General features: G+C 36.6%; 1 protein-coding gene across 15 annotated transcripts in view; it reads left to right on the top strand.

Annotated features, from left to right (window-relative positions):
• The window catches only part of TANC1 (tetratricopeptide repeat, ankyrin repeat and coiled-coil containing 1), a 114,577-nt gene that overhangs the window by 43,939 nt on the left and 49,532 nt on the right, over window positions 1–21,106 (top strand). For 5 of the 15 annotated variants that reach the window (XM_068686858.1, XM_068686860.1, XM_068686855.1 and 2 more), the window contains 2 exons: window positions 263–337; window positions 15,586–15,789. In XM_068686858.1, the coding sequence (XP_068542959.1) occupies window positions 263–337; window positions 15,586–15,789 (279 nt within the window). Of the gene's footprint in view, window positions 1–262; window positions 338–14,355; window positions 14,378–15,585; window positions 15,790–19,232; window positions 19,252–19,417; window positions 19,586–21,106 lie in introns of those variants that run through there. The other 10 variants (XM_068686859.1, XM_068686852.1, XM_068686862.1 and 7 more) reach the window with 6 other exon arrangements.

The following is a 21,106-nucleotide window of genomic DNA, read 5'->3' as shown; positions in this document are numbered from 1 at the left end:
TGGAATGTGGAGAATGCTGTATTAGTTTTCTTTATAAAAAGGCAGCGAACTCTAATTATTTAGTTCAAGTATTAAAAATGCCGTCTGCTTTAGGACTTTGCTTAACCAAGCTACATTGAACTAAAAATAAAGCCTGCTAATAAGTTTCTTCTAATTACTTCAGTGTTTTGTTTATACTGATCCTACCTTGTTTTGTTTGGTTTTGTTTGAATGGCCATTATTAATGTTGCATTTAATTGTGTTTCTCTTTGTTATCCTTTAGGAACAACATTTAAAATGTTAAAGGCAGTTTTAAAAAAGAGCCGAGAGGGTGGAAAAGGGAACAAGAAAGAATCAGGTATGAGTATTAATAAAATATTTTATAATGTAGATGAGTTGTGTATTATAAGTTCAGCAATTTATTCTGTTGCAGCAGTGATGCCCAGTCTTCAGGGCAGAGGGTGACCAATATTGCTTACGCTAAGTGTGGGGAGGTCTGTATGCCATAGGTCTTCTGCTTTGACTAGAGTCTTTACATGCAGAGCATTCATTTTGTGCAAAAGTAGGAGGTTTGAACCAGGAGGTTCCTGGAAGTGCGTATCCAGCGCACTCATTCTGGAGCTGCTGCCAGGAAGAAGGGCAGATGAGAGCAGCTTGCTCACTTTTCTTATCATAGAAATACTGCGAGCAGGATGCATGTATTGTCCTGTCAGCTTTAACATGGTCCAAGGTCAGAGGTTCAGAACCATGAACTATAAAAATCTATTTTAAACTACTTTTTCAACTATGTTATAACAAAAGGTTTATTATGTGTTACAGGAGATATATATGTATTGTTAGTCACGTATTTAGGAAAAAATATATTGAAATTAAGTGAAAATTTTTAAAGTTGGTTATCAAGCTTCCATCAAGTTCTGATTTTTCTTTTAACTGCAGGGGTTTTTGAAAGTAAAAATTATTCATTAACAAATTTTAATTAATAGCAGAATAAGTTTTATTTTCTATTCATCTTAAATTCAGTAGGCCACTACTTAACTGTATTGTATTTCAGGGAGAAAGTAATTAAGAACGCTAATTCCTGTTTTCATGAGCAGACAATGACCAGCAATGCTCTTTGAAAATAAGTAATAGTAAAAGAAGTGCAGGTGTCGGCGGCTGAGTATTAAACCTGCCTGCTTTGTGCAGGGTATGCTGAAGCCTATGTGAAGCTCTGTTGGCTAGAAACTTAAAGGATCTCCATGACAGTTACCTTTTCCCTCACAGTTCTATCTTTAACTGGGAACTACTAATTTAGATTAATATGTCTGATTTTCTGGTTAGTTTAGATCCTAAATTATCAGTAAGAGTGAATTTTTGCTTTTTGGCAACACAAATTTATTACTCCCATAATAATAATAATAATAATAATAATAATAATGAAGTAAAAGATAAAAAAAAAATAGTCCTTTAATGCACTAAATAAGTACTGTGCACTACAGTACATAGACTACCACATTAAAACTGTCAAAACCTTTAAAACAATGCAATCACTACATTTGCTTTGAAAAGGAAGTTAAATATGTATCTTGCCATGCTACTTTTAAAACTGTACTAAGTTAAAGTCCTACAAAGAAGGTTTTTTAAGTGTTGTTTTGCAAAAAGCAGTTCTGTGTTCAACTGGCAGGTAACTCAGAAAATTCTTGTGGTCTTCTGAAATTTACACTTCACCACAGCATCTTTCGAAGTGACTGAATGATGAGAACTGTTCTAGAAAGAAAAAACCCTGAAACTAGAACAAAGATGCACAGAAGTGATCTCAGAGCAAGATGAAAGGCATCCTGTTAATATTGTATGTACCACTAACTTGAAGTTAACAGCTGGAATTGTTTAAACATAGTAGGCTAAAGATTTCAGTAGTGAGGCTTTCCCTGGTACATTTTTCTTTAAAATACTAAATGGAAATTGATTTAACCTCAAAAGGAAAATTAGCTTGTTTGGAACGGAGCTTGGACCACACTTTAATCAAAGTCTGAAGCTTGAAAAGCCTCTCTCCTCTAGGTAAAAAAAGTCTGTATTTCCTGTTTGGGGATCTGATCACATCTATCTAGAGTAACATCTGCAAAAGAAAGGGTTTCCTCACTTTGTTTTAAACAAATACAATTCTGCTATATCCCTGAATAGAAGGAGATGTTAGGGTATATAGTTTTTACTGTTTCTTTTTTGTTTTGTTTTTCTTTGCTTTAAAAGCAAAGATCTAAAGTTTCATGTATAAATTGAATGATGTGGAAATGAAATACTGGGAAAAATCAGTGAATAATTCTTGGCTGGTGAATGTTAGAGTAAATAGAAGTGCAGGAACTGCTTTTTAAAATGAAGTAATTAATTTATGCAGTGGTTTCCAGAGATTTGGGCATCTTTCGTGTTTTGTATTTGAAGATATTTAGAAAAGTTTGGGGGAAAAAAATGTGTACATTCTGTTCTGTGTTACATCTACCACTTCTTGTGAAGCTGTGTTCAGTTTCATAGTTCTGTCTGTTTTATTTCAAAGGACCTTCCAATTCTTTCAACTGTAAGACATTTCTGAGCTTCTTTTGGTGAAGGTATGAAGCAAGGCAAACAACACTGATCAGCCTGTAGAATTTATTTTTTTACTCACTCCTCTCCATGACCCCTAAAATCCAGACAGGGAGAAACATAAATTGTTTGAATAGCAGAGTTGTCCCATTTCATGGGCCTTCACATTCCTGATGACAACATCTTTTTAAAATTTATTCACAGAACTATGAAGAGACTGAAAAGGTAAGCTAATGATGGAAGTTGACTTGAGAGTTAATGTGGAAATATCCATCCTCTTAGTCACTGCATATGAGGGTAGTGCAATAGTATATTTAGATTTTTCTTTGAATTTCATGGTTACATACATTTGATTTTTTTATGTTGACAAAGTTTTGAAAAAGTTTTCAAGTATTTCAAAGCTTCGGAATGTAGCAGGAAGTAGACGAGACAGAAAAATTCAGTAGTGTCAAACTGAATCTGGTTAGGAAGACTTCTGTGACCTTCTTTGAGTATAATTTGTTCAGGAATAATAGCTGGAAAGGTAGTAAGATGTTAGGTTGCCACAGCTGTGTCACATTTGTCTGTATGAACGAGCTTGCAAGCTTCTGCTGAGGTGCACAGGTAAATCTATTTTCTTTGCATCCTAGTAGAAAGAGATGAAACATTGATGTACAGGATTGCAGGGGAGGAGCTGTAACTTCTGAAAGCTTTGTCTTGACTGTTCATAATTGTCTCGTTCTAACTGAAGTCAAAAGTGGAAGAGGTTGAGGCTAAACTGCAATAGGTGATTCTTAAACAGAAGTAACCCCTGTTGTCCCACAGTTTTACTTGTGAATAAAAAAAAAATTAGCCTGAAGTCGGCATAACTTAAAGCTGTGTGGGATGACTCCCATTTTACTGAACATAACTTAATGTCTGTGTGTTAACTACATCTTACCGTTTTTGCATCTGTTAGCCCTGAAGAACCACTGCAAGTAGGAAAGAGAAGAACATACCTAAATTGAGGGCACAACTGTAGTATGAAACGGTCTAGGAAGGGGTTAAAAATTTGAAAGAAATTAAGACTGACAGTGCAAAAATAGACTGTGTGGATTTTAATGTTGAAATTGGCTCTTTTGCCCTGACATAAGGTCTTACGAGCTGAAGATGTGCATAACATTTTTGAACCCTAACTGCTAAGTGTATTTCAATTTTTAAGAACTTCTTCAATTCAAACTTATATTGAAAAGGAGGGTCACAAGAATGAGAGCTGATGCTTTTAGGAAAGAGGCTACCTTATGTGTTATACTAAAGACTACTAGAGGGCTCTTATATACACATTACCTTCTGCTCTAATCAGGTGGAAGTCAGTGTTGTGGGAATGTCACTTGTGAATGGAGAAATGGTGCCTGGTGCTACTCCAATAGCAGCATGCTAGCAGTGTGTAGTAGGGCTTGGATCCTGTAATCACTTCCATTACAATTCTTCTTTCCTACAATTGTTTAATTACTATGGGTTTATCTAGATGTATCTGGGAGGCATTGATAAGTGAGTGAGTGTTGTAGCATTAGGTAAAATCTGAGTGAAGCAAAACTTGTGTGTGTGTAAAAGTGCATGTACTTGCGTACGGCATGAGTACAGTATGTGTACAAGTACGTGAAAGAGAGCAGCGTTGACAGCACTTTCCATAACAAAACTTAGTGATCTTATTTCTAATTGTGAATTCAAAGACAAGGTAGTTGGTATCATATTTAGGTAAACTGATGTGCCAAGGAAGCAAACTTTTTAACAAAGCAATTTTTTTGATCTGGGCATACAACTTCTGAACCTAGCTTTTCCTTTGTTTTCTGCAGTAGGAAACAGGCTTCTTTATACCCATTCAGACAGTCATTTCTATGCAATGGAAGTTGATCTCAGCATTGTCTTGTACTCCTTCCTTCCAGTAAAATGATGTACATACTGGATAAAGCACAAACCTGGGGCAGGGGAAACCACTCAATCTACACCCTTCACATGAAACTAACATAAAACTATTTTATGATTGTTGGGAATCAAACAGAAAAAGGGTGAGTGTATTAAAGTGAGTCCAGAGTTGGACGACAAAGATGGTCAAGGGGCTGGAGCACCTCTCCTACAAAGAGAGAGATGGGGTTCTTCAGCCTGAAGAAGAGAACGCTGTGGGGAGGCCCTGTAGAGGCCCTCCAGTACCTAAAAGGGGCCTACAGGAAAGCTGGGGAGGGACTCTTTGTTAAGGAATGTAGTGAAAGGACAAGGGGAATGGCATTAAACTAAAAGATGGAGATATTCTGAAGAACAAGTCTTAGGAGGAGCAGCTGGGGGAGCTGGGCTTGTTCAGCCTGGAGAAGAGGAGGCTCAGGGGTGACCTTAGTGCACTCTACAGGTACCTTAAAGGAGGCTGTAGAGAGGTGGGGGGTTGGTCTATTCTCACACGTGCCTGGTGACAGGACAAGGGGGAATGGGCTAAAGTTGCGCCAGGGGAGGTTTAGGTTGGACATTAGGAAGAATTTCTTTACTGAAAGGGTTGTGAGGCATTGGAATGGGCTGCCCAGGGAAGTGGTGGAGTCACCATCCCTGGAGGTCTTTAAAAGACATTTAGATGTAGAGCTTGGTGATATGGTTTAGTGGAGGACTGGTTAGTGTTAGGTCAGAGGTCAGACTAGGTGGTCTTGGAGGGCTCTTCCAACCTAAATGATTCTGTGATTCTGTGAAAAGAGGGTAGATTTATTGTTATTACACAGTATTTAAGTGTAAGACTCTGGATCAACAACCTAGCAAGAGATACTAGGCCTGTAAGCATAATGATGAATAGAAGGGTCTATCAGCAGCCTTGTGACATAAAATTTTAAGTAATCTTGTATTTCCAAGAGAGAAATCAGTCAGATGTCTGACTATCTTGTATCAGTCCCCAGGTGAAATAACTGTATATGGAGCAACAATGCAATACGTTGTACGTGTTGTCTCAAGGATCACTTAAAACAGTTTGACATTAACTTCCCACCTGTGCACTTGTCAGCAACACTACCCACTTCCTTTTTAAGTTATCTTTTTTCTTCTCTGAGCTGGATCCTTAGAGAAGTTAAAACCATTTCAATAGTTGGACAGTACTGAAGACTATGTTTTGTTCTGGGTTGTAAACCCAGCTCTGCCAAAAAATTACTATGTCACTGATAGCTTTACTCCACATTTCAATAAAATTTCCAGTACCAAAGGGACCTAAAGGAAGCTGGGGAGGGACTCTTTGTCAGGGGGTGTAGTGACAGGACAAGGAGTAATGGCTTCAACCTAAAAGAGGGTAGATTTAGATAAGAGATGAGGAAAAAATTCTTTACTGAGCGTGGTGAGGCACTGGGAGAGGTTGCCCAGAGAAGTTGTGGATGCCGCATCCTGGAAGTGTTCAAGACCAGGTTGGATGGGGTTTTGAGCAACCTGGTCTAGTGGGAGGTGTCCCTGCCCACGGCAGGGGATTGGAATTAGATGGACTTCAAGGTCCCTTCCAACCCAATCCATTCTATAAACAGAAACATTTATTTTTGTGTCCTCAGAAGCAATCCATGGCTTTCTAATGTACACTGGACTGCAAATATGTAAGAGTTACTCTCTCAGTTTACCTTTATTTCTTAAGGTTTTCATTCAGTCTTAGAAACAACATAAAAATGGTATTTTCTTCTCTCTGTAAGGTTATTGTCATCAAAGAAATATACTCTCTTTAAACTCTGAAAGAGGTTCTGAGTCTTTGAGTATTGCTTAGGAGTTGCCCTTTCTAGTGACATGTGTCGTACTTAGGCTTTTTGACTGGGAGTCTGTTAGTGTAACTGTTGCCAGTTATTATGACTTCCTTTAGGGCATGAATTTTCTTTCATTATTCTTTGTTTTTTGTCTTGTTTGTTTGTTAATGAACTTTATTTTCTAGATGTAAGATGATCTAATCTCTGTCTTTATTTCTACCCTATGCTTCTTTCTAAATCCCTTGGATATGACTTGTTGTCATCTTTTCACAGCTGACTGTGGATTGTATGTTTTCCAGTTTCTTTCCTTGAGGTTTTGAAATTGACTTCTGTAGCAACTGGGAGATGCTCTACCTCTGGCCTCTCTTGCAAGGAGTTGACCTTTGTTATTTTAGTATAGCACACAAAGTTCATACCTTCGTGTCATAATCCAAGAAATCAGAGTCAGAAGACTTGTTTTCTAACTCAAATTCTATAGGGTTTAAGTCCCCTTGTCTGTCTCCATGATACAATGATTTTATAAATAACATATTAATGAGTCTCAGAATGTAAACCAAAACTACTTCTAAATTATGATTATTTTAGTAGAAGTTATACTTCAGCAACACTTTCTTAAACACTTAAAAATGCTTCAGAGGGAGATTTGTATTATTTCCTGTTGGTTTTATGTGCTGCCAGTTACTGTGTAGTAAACATTTATGTTTGTTTTCTTTAACTGTCCTAAGTTGGCATACTGCCTGCATGGGAATCTGTATTTTTCTTCTACCAAATAATCAAAAGATCAGTAGATATATCATAATTATAATGGATTTTAACTTGAAAAGAGATGAAAATCCTCTATAATATGTATCTACGGAACATGCTCAATTATTTCAGTTGGCTTTTTAGTAACATGAGCATTGTCATTCTGTTGACCCAATATCAAGCCTGAAGGAACATGAATAATAGAAGTATTGTGCTTAGTTTGCAGTGTTTTTTCTGCACTAAATCCCATCAGAAGTTTAACATCAAATGTAGTACACAGCATGCATGAAAACGTCAGTAGAAATTAATGTGGTAAGTAGTTGGGATTTTTGTGCTTTCTAGTTTGAAGGATTGTTTGACTTCTATGTAGTGCTCAAATAATAAGGGGCAAATTATTATATCAACAAAAAGGTAAAGTTTAGAACATAATACTGCAGTGCTGTGGAGGTAGAGAATCTGGAGAAATAAGAATGAGATCAGTGTTTGTGATTTCTGGGTGATGAAGTAAAGGGTATGGAAGTACTTATTTGATGTTATGCATCATATTCAGTGGTCGTCTTTATGTTTCAATTTTTCAATTGGGGTAACAAAATTCCATTATTAATATTATTATCTTGGATCTTGTTCCATTCTCTTGTAGATCAGACTTAATTTTTTACTTTAATCTTTCAAGGCTAAGTTTCCTTTGTTTTTCCTTTTTGTATTCTGGTATCTGTATATAAATATTTTTGACTTAAATATGATAGAATAGATCCTTTTATTTCTGCATTATGTTCTAGTTCTAGACTTGACATACTCTTACCCTTTTTTCATATGCTTAGTTTTTGTATTGATGTTTTATACTAAATGACTTGGATGAAAACTCAAAATTTCAAATTTATTTCTCTTTTTGTATGTGTTCAGATTTAGTTAGGAGATAGATTACAGTTTGTGTTCTTACAGAGCTGTAAAATGGCTTTCAAAGACATGTAACTTGTGCTGAGTTGTGATCACCTGTATAATATTCTGCCATTCTTGCTTCTTTCTGCCATTCCTGTTAGCATAGGCCACTGTTATAAGCCTGACCAACAGTGCTAGTGCAGCACTTTGAATGATAAACCTAAATGTGTTTAAATTTCCTGACACTATTATTTTTGTTAATGGCAACTAAATTGCTACTTTAAAAGTGAATTTCCAATGCAAGAAGGCATAATCTTTTATCAAAATCCATATTTATTTAATCATTAATTAAAATTCAGTGCTTTCAGGGTTATTTGCCTGTGCAGAACTTATTTAGTTGGAATGGATTTTTGATCCCCACTTGATATAAGCATTAGGTCTCATTAAACATTGGTATCTGACCAAATATACTTGTAACTAAGCTGAGAGCAATGACACCTTCAGATACCCTCTTGGCAAATTCAAAGGCTTGAAATAATTAAATAAAATAGTTTAAAGTTTTGATGTTTTATTTAGTTTTAATAGTTTTAAAACTAAATATGCAAATTGAATTGGCATTTTCTGTCCAAACTCTTTATGACATAAGGCTTTGAATTTTAAGTGCAAAGGTAAAATACATATCCACTAGCTGGAGCACTGAACTTTTACTGGAATACTTTCAAGCTTCAGTGTGACTTTTGGCTGTTGCTTTAAAAATATCTTGCAACAGAAGAGGCATTGTTTCATGCTTTAAATACGGAGCTGTTTTTGATTATTCTATGTTGCTTTGCCCATTTTCTATGTCTGCTGACAGTTATTTAAGAATTTAAACTCATTTTTTGCTGAGCAGTGAGTATTTTATGTGGTGAATGTCTTTTCCCAGAAGCTAATTCCAGTGGTAAATCCCACATAGATACGAAGGGGAGGGAGGGAACACACCATGATCCTGCTCTTGAAACACATGTATAGAAATAACTTCAGTGGTCCTATTAACCTCTACTTATTTCCCTGTTTTAAAACTTTGTTTGTTTCTTTTTTTTTTTTTTATTTAAAGTTAACACTGGAAGGGAACATGAGAGGGAACATGAGTATTTTGTATGCTGAAACAGTAATCCAGAGTTCAGACATAAATGATTGAAAGTGAGCAAATAATTACAAATAAGTACAAGCATAAGTGGCCATCTGGACCTTTGAACGTTTATTCTAATCTGTACTTGGTTTGTTTTCTAACTCAATGCCCTTCACTGCTGCCCAGTTACTCATGCTGTAATGAGATTTCTTCCCCTTCCACGCTAATTCCTCCCTTTTGTTGGCCAGTCCATATCAGTCTCAAGAGGAAAGAAAGAAAGAAAGAAAGAAAGAATCACAGAATCATTTAGGTTGGAAGAGCCCTCCAAGACCACCTAGTCTGACCTCTGACCTAACACTAACAAGTCCTCCACTAAACCATATCACCAAGCTCTACATCTAAACGTCTTTTAAAGACCTCCAGGGATGGTGACTCCACCACTTCCCTGGGCAGCCCATTCCAGTGCCTAACAACCCTTTCGGTAAAGAAGTTTTTCCTAATATCCAACCTAAACCTCCCCTGGCGCAACTTTAGCCCATTCCCCCTTGTCCTGTCACCAGGCACGTGTGAGAATAGACCAACCCCCCACCTCTCTACAGCCTCCTTTAAGGTACCTGTAGAGTGCGATAAGGTCACCCCTGAGCCTCCTCTTCTCCAGGCTGAACAAGCCCAGCTCCCCCAGCCGCTCCTCCTAAGACTCGTTTTCCAGACCTCTCACCAGCTTCGTTGCCCATCTCTGGACTGGCTCGAGCACCTCCATGTCCTTCTTGTAGCGAGGGGCCCCAAACTGAACACAGTACTCGAATTAGTAGATGTTGATCTTCCTTATTGCATGGATTTTACAAGACAGAAGCCTGTTCTTATCCCAGAAGGCTCAGTGATGATTTACTTCTCTTACTATGAATTTTTTTCAACTTGTGATCAGTGTGAGTGGTTACCTTAACCTAACTGCAAAGACTGGGTCACTTGGATCCTTGTGTCCTCACAGTGTTCTTGTTAAATTGGGTCAGCTGTGTATGTACATGCACACATGCACGTGTGAGCACTTCAGTTTTGAAAGACAGATACTTTAAAGGGCAAGTGTCCTTGTACAATTGAAATAAAGCAATGTGGACACAGTTGCTGAAGAGAATTCTGTTGCTGTTACCTGTCAAGTCTGTTGAAAAATTGGATGGGAATGGAACGCAGAAGTAAATTGTTTTTTAAAATACCAAAAATGCTGTTTTAGTAATCTTTAGTAAACCTCTTTCTGGAAAGTGCTTGGTAGTTCCCCTCATTGCATATAACTATTTTTTTTTCCCCTGATTGTTCCCTTCTGATCTTGTTGGTAAAGTCAGATCTTTTCTTTAACATCTGTTAGGGAGAAGCATGTCCTACCAGAATAAAATTTAATAATATTGTTAGTAATAACGTGTAAGAACTTCTAAGTGTTGCATACTCCTGTTTGCAGAGACAATCTTTCTTACTATCGTGCTGCACATACACATACGTTAGTACAGTTTGCTACTTGAGGTCTTCTTGAAAACTCAGTAGTTTTCACAGAGGTGTCATGGGACTTCTGGTGCGTAGAGAACAATAATACACAAATGTTAGACAAATTTATCGATGCCTCTATTCCCGCAGAAACATGAGGGCAGCTAGCAGACAGAACATGTGCGTGCAGGTTGAGATTGAGGCAACCATGTTTAATGCAGGTGATGTTCTTTTCTGTGGAGAATACTGATTCCTTTCTTGCCTTTTCAACTGTTTATTGAACTCTGAGGATTGCTGATGTAAGCCGGCAGTGACCTTGGTAGTCGTGCAGTCCTAGACCAATCCTGTCAGTATTCTCTTTTTCCAAGGGAGGTTTGCTGTGGCACCTAGGTTTTTATGACTTTCTAGTCTACTGCCTCAAAAGTTTTAGGAAAGTGTGAAGTTTGCAACTGTTGCATAGCAACATTTGCTTATAGCTTCTTTGCTTTATACCAGAGTCCCACCTAGTCAGATCTGGGCAGTTATAGTCAAGTTCTTGTTTATCTGAAAAGTGCTTTTGGTGCTCTTTACCCTATGGTGCATGCTAGGAAGCTTTATAAGCAATAGGGTGCTTTTTTTTTTTTTTTTTTTTTTTAAAGTGCCTTTAAGCAGAACTTAAGTTTACTTCTGCTATAGCACAGTTTGATATCAGAAATATTTTTAAATGGGCCAGGACTCTTGTTTCACTTAGGCATGTAGATTAAGGGAAAAGAGGACAAATTGTCTATCTCAGAGTTAAATACTGAGAGACAACTGTAGAATATTGTCTGTCCTGCAGTTGCTGTCAATATTTAGACCTAGTCAAGGAACCTATGTTTTGGTTGTTTTAGCTTTCACTGTTTTAAAGATTGACATCCTGCTCCTTTATGATAAATTAACCTGAATTCTAGCATAAGCACAAGACTATAGTTTTCATGCATTCTGCTGAAGTAGTTTCAATTCATTTAAATTCAATTTCAATGTGTTTTCCAAATAGTCTGCACTATTTCCCCTGACACACTTACTTCTTTGTGGCTCCCCACTCCCTACCTCCCGCTCAGGGTGCTTTCTTTATCCCTTGTTTCCTCTGGGGGGGCAGAGCATGTGTGTGGTTGTGAGGGAGAGAGCCAGTGGGAAGGCCCGCCGTAAGAAGATGCTTGGGGAAGAGAGAGAGCAAAGCAAGCTGCTGTGCTGCACACCCTCTTGCCAGCCTCTGCCTGTTGGGGGTCTTGAGGGCTTCCTTAACTGCAGGTCGCTTTTAGTTGCATCAACAGGTTACTTCCTTGTGAACAGCCTTTGAATCCACATAAGGTTTTAACATTCAAACACTAAAGGTTTCCATTTATTATTACTGTGAGAGTCCTTCTTGAACCTTCGGGGTCTGTGGGGAGTTCTTCCCCTAGAAGATGCGGTTTATGCCTGTGCCTGGGACAGTGTTGGGCAGGTTGCGGTGCAGGAGCTCTGTTGGTTACCATCTACTCCTGTTGCCTGCTTTTTGGGGCTGCAGGCATGGGGCTGGTCTGCTAGCTAGCATAGCCTTCCACTAACAGCTTTTTAGAAAGTTCCTGCAGGAGGACTGTGCAGTTTCTGCTTTCTTGAAATGCTTTATGTCTAATAGCTGTCTGACAGGGTTTGCTCCTCTGTTATTCCATTGTATCCTTACCAGTTTTTATTGATAGTCTGCTTTTTTTCTGCTTCAGTAGAATTAATTAGTGTTTAGGTATGTTTCCAGCATCACTGAGGAAATAACATCCTCATAGATTGAAGTCAATATGGTTGGGTTTTCTCAAGGTATGAATTTTTGCTCTAGTTAAAAGCTATAGTACCTTAACAGCATAGGTGTACGAATGAAGCAAGCAGAAACTTGTAAAATTAGAAAAAAGAAGTGATTGAAAAGGAGAATTTCTACACGCATTTTGGATTTCTGTTTTTTTAAATCATACTACTCTTACAATCCAAGCCATCATCTTTGTACCTCTCCCCACAGCACCTCTGGTGGTGTCAGGAAAACAAAATTTGAAGAAAAAACAGTGTTGCTATAACAAAGATTGCTAAGACAATAGTATATAAACACACTGTAAAACATGTTTCAAATTATTGTCATGATCAAATCATCTAAATTTATTGTTTAGAGATATGCTACAGAGCTGTATTTAGCCCTTTGATACTGAATTTTGTAGGGCTTTTCCATGGCGTGTAACATTTTGTATACAATAGAGGAGGATAAATTAAAATTCATGCATTTTATTAAGAAGACAACGAGTTAAACACTGCTTGCTTCCTTCACAGTAAAAGGGAGTTGTAGGTGGACTTATTAACCCTGAAGGGGGAGGAAGTAATTTCCACTCTTTGTTCTCTCAGTTTAAAAAAAAAAAAAAAAAAAAGACAGTATTTTTCTCATTGTAGTCACCTGTATGACTGCTACTTTTGTTTGCATCTAAAGGAAAAAACTGAAATGAGCATCATAACAGTTTTCTTTGTGTTCTTCAACAATATATGAGGCAAACTTGCATATACTGTATTGCATAATCAATAACGTACCTAATATTAAGCCTGTGTTTAAAAACACCTATTGTCAAAGTTTAACTCTAAAAGGACAGAGAAAAAAATCCTTAGCTTCTTGTTTTCACTGGAAGTATAATGGGAATTCAGTGATGTAGATATGAGATTTTAAAACGCTGATATATGTAATTATAGCCTCTAACATTTTGTAGCTTTTTATTTTAGTTATATACTTGGTTAGTACTTGTTTTTCTTTTAAGTTTGGTGTTTTACAGCTAGTTTGGTCAAATATTGAGGCTGTTTTTCTAGTTCCCAGGAGTTTAAGCCAATAGTTACACTCCTGTAATTGTTGCAATGAAATTTTAAAAAGAATAAAAAGTTAGTTATTTAATGTTTCATTTCTTTCCTAACTTGGTTAAACTTACTTGCTGTTTCCTTGAAATCATTACCTCATTACCTGTCGCTATGAATTTTGTTTGAACAAAGAGAACCTTTGAAAGGTGATTTTTAAGGTGGGTTCAGAGGAGCAAGAGAGTAAGTTTTACATATATAAATTGAAAAAAAAAAGTTTGAATCTAGCATAGCATTCTTCAAGGTCATTTATCTTACAAATATATCTACATAGCTGTCATGTATCGTTCTTGTGAGGAAAATAGTATGTCTAGAAAAAAAACACAACAGCTTAAATATTTGCAGTGTTAGAAATACAGAATTAGACTGTAAATTTTAGGCCTGTTTGGTTTTCTCATCCTCCTTGTATACTTCTGAAAAAGAGAGTGGCAGATAAATTGGCAAAAATATTTTTACTTTTCTCAGAGGGCTAGGTTTGGGTTTTGCCTTCTGTCACAGTGGGGAAATTTACTGTATGCACTTAAGGATGCCTGTAGTAGACTGTGGTAGGAAAGAGCTCTTACAAATTGAAGGCAACAACAGTTGAATGACAACGGAGTCAACGAGAAAGGCTGTGAGAAAAATCCCCAAAAAAGACGGAATCTTCTGTGAAGCCATTTTATTTGCGATTGCAACAGCGGGTATCCCACAAGCAAGAGCGCACAGTAGAAGTTTATCATAACCTCATATTCCCCATTACCCGACACCTGATTTCTCCTGTTTCCTCGTTGGATGAGTAATACAGATCACAACCTACTCAACACACCTCTATACCCTATATGTACGATTTGATTTGACTAACTGTTAGTTTCTCCTTTTCCTTTTTTTTTTTTCTTTTCTTTTTCCTTCTTTTCCCTTGACTAGAGGGCCTGTGATTTGTTTTTACTGATTTCGTTCTGCTCATCCTGTTTTTCGTAGCTATCCTTCTTATTTTGGGACAGCAGGACCTTCCCCTTATCTGCTTAACATACTGCCCGCTGCTATGCTACTGTCATGCCTGCACAATCACTTTTGAACATGCAAGGTTAGTGGAATTTTCCACGGCAAAAACACCTTCTATTGCAAAAATACAACGTTGTTTCTCACAAGGCAGATCTTACAGAGGCACATCTATCTGAAATGTTTCCTTATTGTAAGAAAATAAACATATGGAAAGTTCATATTTGAAAATAAATTGCTTTTCCTTTGTTTGTCTGTTCTTGTACTTTGGATTCCCATACTTCAACTGTGCTGCTTGTTGCTGCACAGATTAATCTAAAAAATACTGTGTACTGTCCTCTTTGCATCAGTTTGGTTTTGCTTTTTGACCTTTGGTCACACAGATTCAATTTTGACAGCAATTTGTATAAATTATTGAGCAATACCCTAATTTGAGTATAAAAAAAGCTGCAGTTAGTTAACATTAATTTTCACCTGTTTTTGTCGTCTGACTAGGAAAAACTGAACACTTTCAATATCTATTACTGCTGTCTTTGCTCACAATAATGATTCAATATATTTTTTCTGTTGTTTCATAAACATTTTTGATTTAGCTGAACTTGCTCTAGCAGGATATGTCTATTTTCAGTGTATTTCCCTATTTTGATCTGCTACTTAGTATGTTGTGAACTAATACTTTGTTTCTCAGACTTAGTAAATAAATAAATAATAAAAGAAGCTATCATATTGCACATAACTGGACTTCTGTTTTACAGCAAAAATAAAAAGGCTGAACTGTCTGTGAGTGTACTTTTTTGTGAGATCCTTTTAAATTAAGTGTAGGGTGGTCACCCTATGAAATTTATCTTCTAATTACTTTTCAGTAAAAAAAAAAAACACACATTTTCAGATAGTCATCGAATTTAAGGATGTCATGGTAATCCTAATATACTTTTAATCTGTAGAGAAGATTTTGTATTCATAAGAACTGTAGTTTTGCCTCTGAGAATGAAATCTGAAAAGTTGTTGTTTTGTTGAAAGTGAGTTTTTTTTTTTTCTTCCCTCTTGCTATCTTTACTACAGTAAATAAAATCTTGCTTGGTTTTGTATTTTAAATTTTTCTAGTGGATTAAATTTTTCTGGTGTATTTTCCATCTGGATTCTATAGTGGAGGGTACACAGTGAGAAGTCCGATCATGCTGACTTGGTGCTGGCAAATGTATATTTTTCTGTGTTAAATACTTGTATTTCAATGAAAATGCCTAACTTTTGTTTTGGTATATCACATAACAGATGACAACATTTTATTTTTAGCAGGTGACTCCTGCCCAGAGAATGCCTTGCAGATTGTTGCAACATCTGGCCACAATGCAGATTTCCCCATTGGCAATCAGCCTGTCTCTGAGGATACTTACAGAATGAACTTGGCTAAAGGAGTTTCAATGTCTCTTCCATCTTCACCTCTGCTACCACGACAGTCTTACTTGATGCAGTCAAGATCAAACAAAAAGTCCCCAGGTAACATGAAACCAATGAACAACTCAAATCTTTGTAGTATTTTGATTCAGATTTGACACAATATAAAAGTAACACTTCCTGACACTTTATATAAAGTAACACAGTAAAGTCATGTTAATCCTTTGCAATGAGAACAAGAGCAGTGAAGGCTTTTTGCATGTTCTCGGGTTAAAAAAAAAAAAAAAAAAAAGAGAGAAAAGATAGTTGGTTATTAAATAGAATGTATTATTTCATATGGCAAATAATTATTCTAATTTGTATAGTAAATACCTTTATTGAAATGTCTGAATATGTTTAAAACTGATAATTTATGATTAGTAATTCAGTTAAGACAGCTGCAAAACCCCGTGTTCATATATATGTTAACAGTAGTATAAAAGTGACCTGTTATTACTAATGATTGTAAGTATTTGGCATACCTATTAAGTATACAATATTAAGGCAGTATTTGTTTCAGAAGGTTGTTTATGGTTTAAAGCTAATTTATTTTGCTTATATCTACACATATAAACGTATTAATAGTTAAATAACTGCTGAAGTTTCGGCAAGAAACTTCATAATTTTTAGAGGTTGCATCGTTAGTAATGACCACGTACTTATGTGTGAGCCTTACTAAATAAGGCACTCCATCTGGTTCCCTTTTTATCAACATTCTGCACATATAAATCATTCCAACACAACAGCATCAGTTGAGTTCACTCAGGTCAAAGCTTGAGCGTCAGGTGAAATTGTCCATATTCCTACTACTTGTGCACTCAACAGTTTTGAAATTCTTAGTTGTAAAATGTATAAAGTTTAAGAACAAAGACTGGCAAAAGTTTTTTGTCAGCACTGAGAAAGGTCTTGATTAACAACCCATTTTACATAAAATTAAAGAAAAAAGCTTGCTCAAAGTATTACCAGAGGATAGTAAATACAATTTGTTAAGTATTCTCAGTTTAAGTTGTCTGTCAGTATTTGATAGTTTAGGTAAAATTTTGAGTCGCAGAATATATTTTGATGTTTTGTCTCTTGCTGCAAGTGATTTGCATAATAAACAGCTTCAAAGGACTTTATCCTGCCTTTTAATGTAGAAGGAAATAGGATTTTTGCCAAAGACTTAAAGGAAGGTCAGGATCTAACTCCTAGTTTTGTAACTGTTGGGAAAACCTAACTGCATTGTAGCTAGTTTCAAGATAGTATCTGACCAACCTCATAACTCAGTTTGGATTAGTGATGCGCTTTAATAAGCAAAGTATAGGCTTCTGTTTCTCTTGCAGGAGACATATAAGAGTTGCTAAATTTTAAATGGAAAGCTGCATTCACAACACCTTTAAAATCTTTTCACTGTGATACATAGACAAAAAAAAAAGTGGGGGAGGGAGGGAGATTTCTTAGGTTTATGAAGTGCTTTGAATACATTGGCATTTGTGCAATTGTTTTGTACAAATACCTAACCAGGTGATGGGGTTCAGGTAGAAACATTCTGTGATATTCCTGTGAGTTTCAACAAATTAAAGCTGATGGAAGATGGTTTAATATAAATGATCTAGCTAGCATCTGGGAGTAATAGAAAGCAAGAGAATACTGGCTGTACAGATTGCAGAGCACTATGTTCAATAGCATATGAATAGCAGGTTGAGTTTTTTTCAGGATATGGTGGATAAAAGCATCAATGATGACATGGAAAATTAAATAAATGTTGCAAAATTAAGATGTAGTTATTCTAACCTGTGGTAGAATAAAATTCTAACTTCAGTCCCCCTGGTTTACGGATGTATATTTCAATGTAAACAATGTTGTTAATTTCTTTTAATGTCTTTGCTCTATTGCATTTCATATTTTCAAAGGAAAAAAATGTCCCTTGAAATATCATCATTTGTTCTACCTTTGATTCTATTATGTAGTCCTACTTTTTATAAGCCAAGCATGCTGATGGTCATATGCATATCACAGAAACATAGGATGGTTTGGGTTGGAAGGGACTATAACGTGATACACTTGCATAACTTATTTCCTTGAGTAGAAATTCTCTTTAGTATCTGCTAGACTGAAGCAATATACTGCATATTCAAGGGTAATAATGAAAGAGTATATCACTAGATGCTACACATTCTTTAATGAAGATTTTTTCCGAAGTTTTTATTGAGTTTGAATAATTTATTTAAAAATTTTGGTTTGTAAATTAAAATCAGTCAGATTTTCCTGACTTTGTGCTTTGGAGTTATTAATTCAAAAACAGAAGCTGTAATTAACAGTTATTTGCACTAATGTTCATGAAAACATCTAATTTTGAAGGCTTCATAATTAATACATTTCCACTTTTCTAGCAAATGTGTCTATACTCTAGACTGTATTTATCCAGTCCTGCACCTGTGGTAATTGATTTAAAAATAAGTATTTAATCAAGCTTATATTAACAGTGCATAACAATACTCCTGGTTAAAATATTTTAAAATAATATGTGGAGGAATGTTTTTCAGTAAGAAATGCACTGTAAAATGTTTCATGTTTTTGTGTAACTGGTGTTAACATTCGAACAGAATTTTCTTAGATTCAAACAGAATCTAATTCAGAGAACTAGATTCCATTTTGTGATGTCTAGAAGAGAAAAAACTTCAATGCAAAGTAATTAACAACTTGCTTTTACTGCCAATTCACTCAAGTGAACATTTGCTAATTTTGAAGGATTATTTTACCTTATAGGCTGTTTCAGTTTTCTGTTTAGTTTATGTAAGATGCAATGGTAGGAAAAGATGTTCTATGTAAATGTGTCCTACTTTGAACGTTGTATACTTCCAGGTAGTTTTCTACTCCAGATGATTTAGAGGATAGAATGCTTTTGCCAGAACGTGTTAGCTGCAGGTGTACTGTGGATGGTGTGTTAGTTTTGTTCTGTCCCTTTAAACTAAGAAGATTTTTTTCCATCATTTAACCTGTCTGTTCCATGAATAATGTCATTATCAGTTCTCAGGTTTGGATTGATCTCGCTGAGAAAAGCTCTTGGGGACCTTAGTATTTAGCAAGCTTAGAGGTATCTGTTCATAACAGATTTGGAAATTGCTAGTCTGGGGGGTCCCTGAGCCAACACAGAACTTGGGTTTAGTGTCCTTTTTTGAATCTATTACTTTGATTGCTGGCATCACACTTCTCATTCCCTTTCTCTTGTCCACTACCCCTCTGCGTAGAGCTCACGCTTGAACTGATCAGTCTGAAGTCAGTCTCCATATGTCAAGAGATCAGTAAGTTAGCTATTTTATTATTCCTATTCTAGTGAACAGGCGCGCTGACAAATGTGCCCATCTGACAGAGACATCTTTGATGCAGCGCATGTGTGGTAATAGTTGCCGTTTTGCCCATCAGTCTTCAAGTAGCTCAGCCCCTAGAATCTCATAACCCATGGGCAGGCAAAACTGTGGAGAGCAAGCTGAGCTTCTTCCCTGGAACACAGAAGGCTGTACAGTCCTGTTTGCACAACCTTGTGTGAGTGACATTGTGTTTTAATTATTTGCATAGGAGGTGGGGGAGTTTTTTGTTTGAAGAGCTTGGAAGAGTACCAGTGCTTCTGGCTCCAGTTCAATCTTCAATTGTAACTATAAAAGGAGGGAAGAGAGAAACTATATCTTAAGTTACCAAAGAGCCAAAAATTATTGGCAGAACTAAAGCTACTGGTTTGTTTGGAGTCAAAAGCTTCCTTAATGAAACAGTCCATTGAGGAGGTGGATAAAGGAGCAGAAAAAAAACAGGACAAGGAAAAAAGGTTTTCAGCAGGACGACTTTGTTTGGGAAGGGAAGCTGTAAATGAAAAAATGTCACAGTAAGTTGAGTTTCTTCTATAAAGCTAGAATGAACATTGCTTGAATTGGTAAACTTAGAGCCGTGTAACTAAAAAATATTCACGTTCTTACAGAGATGATAGTTGATTGCACTCTAATTTAGGATGGTCAATTAAAAGGAAGAAAATACTGGTTTATAAAGGAGACTTCAAAAAATGGTTGTTGGACTTTATGGTGTGAACTAGAAACTGCTGTTGCCTTTGAAGTAAATGTTTACTGAGCTAAATTGTTCGTACTACCATGCTTGAACAGAGATAGGAAGCAACTTCTGTTTTTAAAGGCATTAGTGAATGCAGAGGATGACTGCAGGAAGAGTCTTCCATAAATGTACAGTGGAACTTTTAGTTAGTTTCAAATTAAGCATAAATTAAGAGTTTTAATCAATAAAAAAATTAATCAGCATGCCTGACACTTGAGAATAGACTAGGTAAGAGAACTAGTTTCAACTAACCTTCAGGTTTGTGCTCCAGTTTTGAGATCATTTGTAAGCAGTTCCTTTTTGCTATTTGCATGAACCTAAGCAGAGAAAGGTGGGTTTCTTAGGGTTCCTGGGATAACTCAAGTTGAAAGGGATGTCAGGAGGTCAGTAAGCCAACCCCTTCCTCACAAAGCAGGGTCAGCTCTGAGGTAAGGCTCAGGACTTTATCCAGACTGGTCCTGAAAACTTTTCAATGGTGGAGACTACACAGCCTGTCTAGGTAACTGGTTTCAGTGCTTACACACTAAGTATACCAGCCTCCAAGCCAACTATTCCAGTGTTTCTCCAGTGAACTACTTCTAATTATAACAGCTCTTTTTCATGTCCTTGATTTCTCTCACCAGTTTCACATCTGGGCAACCTTTTGCTTTCATAGCATCATCCCAGCATGCCCAGCAATGTTTCTGAATTCCTCCTTTGCTCCTGCTACCAGCTCCTGTCTACCGTCTTTTTGTATGGAAGCTGAGTTGTGAGCCAAGTCAATCTCCTGTTAGATATATTTGTTCATTGTATTATCAGGATGGACTGGTTTTGTGCTTGGAAAGAGTCTGTTCCTAAAGACCCGCCAATTTCCTATGTTCTTTCAACCTTCAGAGCCATCTCCCATGGGATCAGACCTACCATTTCCTTGAGTAAGCCAAAGGCAGCTCTCCTAAAGTTCAGGCTTTGCCTGCACTCTGCCATTTGTGTTCTTCACTCCCATCATTCTTGAAACCCACTAGTTGATGATCACTGTGGCTGAGGCTGCCTTTGATTATCATATCCTGAACCTGTTTGTAAATAACAATTGCAGCTGCACATTATCCTTGGTAAATCAATCTGTTTTTTTTTTATCAAGTACATATATATCCTTGACACCCTCACGAAATCTCGGTAATTTGTATCCTGTCACAATGCCCTTCTAACAGACTTCAGGAAGATTATAGCAACCCATAAGAGCCAGACAGCATCTGTGACCCAGAGACTTCCTAGAGTTCTTTAAAGAAAATTTTGTCAGGTTCTAGTTGTGCTCTAAGGAACTACA

The sequence above is a fragment of the Anas acuta genome, chromosome 6 (genome assembly GCF_963932015.1).
Source record: "Anas acuta chromosome 6, bAnaAcu1.1, whole genome shotgun sequence".
Classification (NCBI taxonomy): Eukaryota; Metazoa; Chordata; class Aves; order Anseriformes; family Anatidae; genus Anas; species Anas acuta.
The sequence above is the reverse complement of the archived record's forward strand: the minus strand, read 5'-3'. Positions and strand labels throughout refer to the sequence as shown.